The following is a 6,000-nucleotide window of genomic DNA, read 5'->3' as shown; positions in this document are numbered from 1 at the left end:
CACTGGTCACAATCAAAAAACTCAAATGCAACTTGGCTGGATACATGGCAAAGACAGAGACAAGAATTACAAACTGGAAACCGAAGGAAGACCTTGAAAGGAACACGATGAGATCCAAGATCAGATTGAGAGATTAAGTTCTGTTTCCATTTAAGTTTTTGACATCAATTTTTCAACAATTCCATATTATGAGAATATTAAGAACCAAATTAAGAAGTTTTACATTTTTTTAAAGCTGTCATTTTATTAAAACTTAGTTTGAGGATGCAGATGGGGTTACAATTTTGAGATTCTTGTTGCCTTCTGACTCCAGTTTGCAGTCATTGCTGTGGACATTCTGGTGGCAGCAAGCTGTATGGCTTTCATCAAGGGGTTTGGGATGCCGGCTGGTTGTCAGGGGTTACAGATGGTACTTTGAGGAGTTGTGCTTTCAAGGTAGATGCCCAAAGGGATGTACGCTTTCACGATAGCTTTCTCCTTCCTGGTTCCCTGAATACCTTGCCGCCTGCCGAGAATCGCTTACAAGGGTGGCACAAACAACCCAGTGTGGCACCTTTTATGTGCTCGCTCCAGCGTGGGTTGCACCATGGAAGGTCAAGCTCCGTTTCGAAATAAAATCCTTGTCACAAATATAACATTTTAGGCTATGGGCCGAGCCCTCAAATTCTTACTTTCCACGGTCTGCGTCAGAGAAGTACTTTACTTAAAATATTTTAATCAGCTGGAAGATTTCTAAGAACATTTATGAATGTTCCCATTTTTAAAACCAGCACATTTTTTCAATGCACTGTGAAGGTAATAAGGACGATACAATTACCCTTGCTGCAGGCAATTCTTCTGAAATAATGACGTCATTGTAAGCCTTACTCGACCAATTATGACGGTTGTAACACAGGCTCCACAAAATTAACCAATCACAGTCATCGTACAGTGTGTGCATGAACACGTTGTTGGGACATCGCAACATGGCGTGCTGCATGCACGTTGTGGACCAATGTGCAGACAAATCTAATTTCTATTTCGGACATAAGTTTGCAAAACTTTCGTGTAAGTGTTCATGAGTGGAAAAGCTTGGGAACTAGAGAAAGTACAATTGCCACCAAAACAAAATCAAACGATTACATTTGGAGCTTGTTTTGGCACCAGATCTTCTCGATGTTGTTCCTAACTCCGTTGGATGTCACTGTGCATGTTTTATGCGTTTCACTGGCAAGACCAAGATTGGAACCAATTTGTCTGCAGTCCTGCACACTACAAATTGCACAGGCCCACTCACTGTCCATCGGATGAAAACTTCACCACGTTTTAGCACTTGTGTGTTGATGTACATATGACGTAACAGACGTACGTATGACCACTGCACTAACTTGTTGATGTGGTGATACTTACATGTTGTATGTCTAGGTTAAGCTTTTTATTTGTATCATTATGCGTAATGAAACACAAAATTAATGACATTGTTTTGGCCTCTATTATATAAAGAATCTATGAAATTAAAATATTGTAACATAAAGCTATTCATTGATTAGATCTCAATGCTATTTCCTCCATTTTCACTTTGTTGCTTTAATTATTTTTCAAATGCAGCTGCTACAACCAGTGAAATCCAGAAGCAAGAAGCTAAGAAGAGTGAGGCCGTAGCACCCAAGTTTCAACTTCTCCAACAGAAAGGACCTGACTGACATGCTGTACCATCTAGGGCTTCTCACCTTTTGCCAGCCCAATGCATCATTTGCAGCAAAGAAAGGTACATCATCGAACACTTCAGCAAAAAAGGAAAGAAAGAAAAACTTATCCAGTGTGAAACAGTTACAGTGGGTAAACTGGTGAATGCTGCAGAATTGCACAAAGATGAGAGCATTTTATTGCATATACTTGGACAGGATCTTGTAGCGTTAGAAGTTCGGTACCATTTAACTTGTTACCAGAGATGCACAAGATTTCAGAATAGGAAAGAGAATGAAGAGGGTCTTGAAAAAACCCTCTATTAGGCAGAACACAAATACTTCTGTGTATCCGTCATAGAAGAAAGAATAACAAAGAAACGTGAAGTGCTGTGCTTGAAGAAATTACTATCTTCATTTAAGAAATGGGTATGTGAGGTAGAGGGGGTAGATATTGGATACAAATCCTTTTATCTAAAGAAGAGACTTCAAAAGACAAACCCATTTCTGAAGTTTTTGAGATCACCTCACAACAACGAGAGTGATTTAGTGATTGTGGAAGATTTGTCCACAGGCCAGGTGTTACAGGAGGTTGCTCTCCCACTCTCCTCTGATGTGAGCACAGATGAGACAGATGACTCAGACACAAACCAAGATGAAACCACATCTCATATGAATGCAGGGCATAACTATAGAGTTCTTTACCATGCTGCACAATCACTGAAGAGGAGGATCATTGCAACTTGTGCCAATCCTCAGCTCATCTGGCCACCAACAGCAGCAATCAACATGGATGCTGCTGCTAGTGTTGTGCCTCATGAGTCTTCGAACTTCATGGCATGGTCAACAGGAGCGTCCGATGAACTTCCTCAATAAATTGCACGTGTAAACGTTTTTTTTTTTTTTTTTTTTTTTTTTTTTTTGTATACAATATCGAGGCTCGTGAAAGAGCGAACATTAATCACACCGAAAGACAAACCGACACATAAAACATATAACATCGGGAGCAGTAGACAAGATGGGGAGAGAGGGGGAAGGACACAAACACAACATTTGAGAGCAGGGACCGAGAGACATGGAGCCATCGAGAGATCTGAGAGAGGGTGAGGGCTTTGGGGGGGGGGGGGCATGGGAAGGGGGCGGTGGGAGAGGTATAAAACATATGGACACTGCCAGGACTTCCAGGAAAGAAGTTGGAATTTCAAACAAGGTGGATCTGGGGTGAATTAGCGGGGGTAGAAAAGATCAAGGTTTTGGATGGGGGAAGATAAGAGATGGTGGTGAACAGCTGTTTTAAAGACCTGGAGGGAGGAGTGGGATTGAAGGGAGTGAGGGAGTTTGTTCCAGAGGCGGGAGAAAAGAGGAATGAAAGAGTGAAGGTGAGCAGAGAGCCGAGATTTCGGCAGTTTAACCATCAGAGGGTTGCTGGCAGATCTTGTGCGACCTGTAGGAATATTTGGGGGACAGAGCACAGAGAGAGCTGGGGGTGCAAGGCCGGAGAGGAGTCGGTAGAAGACAGAAAGACCACCTACCTGCCTGCGGTGAGTGAGTGAAAGGCCCTCAGAGATAGCTTCATCGCGGGGGATTCCAATAATTCTGAAAGCTTTGGTTTCAACAGCGTGAAGCCGAGCTAGGTGTGAGGCAGGAGCACCGGCCCAAAGGGCAGAACAGTATTCCATTGAGCTGCGGATGAAAGCCTTGTATGTGGTGAGGAGCTCAGGTGTGCCGAGGAAGGACTTCGCACGACGGAGGATGCCCAGTCGGCGACTGGCTTTGGAGGCCAGCTTGGAAATGTGGTTTTCCCAAGAAAGATCATGGCAGATAGTGAGACCCAAAATCTTGAGCGACAGAACTTCTTGGAGAGGATTGTTGAGAAAGTAGATGGGAGGGTTGTCCAGTCGATCTTTTCGGAGAGACATAGTAAGAGTGTGAGATTTGTCAGGATTGAAAGACATGTTCCACTTGTTTGACCAGTCTGTGATTTTGTCCAGGTCTTCAGAGAGTGAGGAGGCAGCAGACTGCCGATCTGAGGGAAGAGGAATGGAGCGGCAGAGAGTGGAGTCATCAGCAAAGAGATAGAGAGGATTTTCGAGAGAGTCAGAGAGATCATTGATGAAGACCAGAAAAAGCACGGGGCCCAGAACACTGCCTTGGGGAACTCCAGCCTGAACAGGAAGAGGAGATGAGAGAAACCCATTCAGGGCCACACGTTGACGACGACTAGAGAGGAAGTCCGCCAGCCATGCGTGGAGATTTCCATGGATACCAAAGGAGGAGAGTTTGGTGAGCAGAGCGGGGTGCCAGACCGTGTCGAAGGCACGTGATATGTCGAGGGAGACAGCTCTAATTTCCTGTTTGGCATTGAGGACCTCCATCCATTGTTGAGACAGCAGAAGCAGCATGTCCAGAGTAGAGTGACCTGGTCTGAAACCAAATTGATGATCAGAGACGTTGGTGAAGATAGAGACGATTGATGATCAACGTTGGTGAAGATAGAAATAAGAAGATTATTCCAACTTGCCAGGATATAATGAACATTGCTTTCAATGGAAGGAGGCTCATGCCTAAGCACTCTGCGTTGGCTATATCGGTTGGACACATAACTTGATCTGCTCAGCTTATCGGGCTGTTGAATGGCCTGGGACATTGTACTTCAATTTCCCAGGTCCTTGAACACGATACAGCTCTGGCCCAACTTCAGATTCAGTGAGAAGAGCATTTCATACCTCCAAATATCCAGCCAAATATCCATACAATGATTGCACGGGATAACAATGACTACGGTGAAGAAACTCTATCTGGCAGAGGAACCACCCACAATACCAATGGTATAATAATTCAAAGGCAGGTATCCACTGATGACTCACTTGATGAAGCAATATCTGCGCAGAGAATGACGAAACGATCCCTGCAGCCACCATAAACCAACATGGAATTCTATCGTGGAGGGCAAAGGAAAGCGCCCCAGAAATATGCTGAGAATGTCCAACTGGACTTGGAGAACCATATCCATGTCCAATAAACTGCATGGAAAATCGATAGCGCATACTTTCTCACAAAGATGGCAGACCCTAATGAACGTGTCTTACCTGGATGGACTGGTTTCAACACATTGTTTAAAAGAGGTGCTATTCCAACACAAACAAATATTGGCTACTTACCTGTCATAGATGCCAGTCCTCAGTCTAACTCAGTTAAACACAGGGTGCACAATCCTGTGCCGCAGCCTTGCCATAGCATATGGGTTGGGACTCAGTAAGATTGTTGTAGTCATGGACCAGGCCATTTATTCAAAGGCTCAAAATATCCGATGGAAATTGTGCCAATCCTCAGCTGATCTGGCCACCCACAACAGCAGACATCAACATGGATGCTGCTGCCAGTGTTGTGCCTAATGAGTCATTGAAGATGATGTTGTCCCTAATGAGTATTGGAAAGCGATATTCTGATGCTGGCTTCCAGGACATTATCATCGAGTCTGAAGTGATTGCTACTGGGTCTGTCGGGGGAGTAATAAGTGGCCATCATTAGAACAGGGGCATAAGATCTCACAAATTACTTTGTGAAGCACTGCAATGACTCCGATGGCAGTCACACTCGGAAACTGTATCAGAAGAGGAGCGAAATTTCACTTCCCAGCTTGCAATTCACCTGCAGAAGGCATTCCCAGCTGAAGACTTTGACGACCTTGTCAACTCAAAGAAATTTCAGGAGCTTGTAGGTGGCTATGAGAGCTTCATCATGGACAACCTGAATATTGAGACGTTCCACTTCTGGAGCATATATATTCCAATGGTTGAAGACTTGCTTCTATTCATCAGGGCTACAAGGCAAGCCAGTTGGAACCTTCACCTGTCGAGCATCCGTTCCATTCCACCTTGGTTCTTTTCATATGACAATCAATAATGCAAGGTATCTGACATCATATGGGTTTGAGATGTGCTGCTTGAGACAGAGTCACCCGACATCTATGCAGATTTTCAAGCTGGGAATTTTGTTGCACAAACACAACAGAAGCATGGGTTTGCTCAAATTGGTTGTGACCAAATAATTGAGCAAACTGCAAACCGAGACTCCAAGACAAAAGGAGGAGTGACTGGATTCACACTCAAGAATGGTTCAGTGCACAAATGGACATTATTAAAATATGAAAGAACTGCCATTTGGAGAAATTGTCAGGAGATGGCGATGGTTGGTCGTGACACTTCATGTCGGGCCCGTGTTGACTTAGACAGAACACGAAAAGAGCGTGATGAGAAGGACATACAGAACATCATGGATACAATTCAAAATATGGTCAACCCTTTTGGTCCTTCACTAGAATGAGACGAGCTGT

General features: G+C 44.1%; 1 protein-coding gene across 1 annotated transcript in view; it reads right to left on the bottom strand.

The window, feature by feature from the left end:
• Window positions 1-6,000, bottom strand: part of LOC144888231 (uncharacterized) — a 186,398-nt gene that overhangs the window by 258 nt on the left and 180,140 nt on the right. Inside the window, exon 4 of the mRNA XM_078770576.1 lies at window positions 1-1,762. This exon is cut by the window's left edge and continues 258 nt beyond it. Within this exon, the coding sequence (XP_078626702.1) occupies window positions 1,578-1,762 (185 nt within the window). The 3' untranslated portion in view covers window positions 1-1,577. The remainder of the gene's footprint in view (window positions 1,763-6,000) is intronic.

The sequence above is a fragment of the Myxine glutinosa genome, chromosome 1 (assembly GCF_964187855.1).
Source record: "Myxine glutinosa chromosome 1, kmMyxGlut1.1, whole genome shotgun sequence".
Classification (NCBI taxonomy): domain Eukaryota; kingdom Metazoa; phylum Chordata; class Myxini; order Myxiniformes; family Myxinidae; genus Myxine; species Myxine glutinosa.
This window is presented reverse-complemented; position numbering and strand designations above follow the sequence as displayed.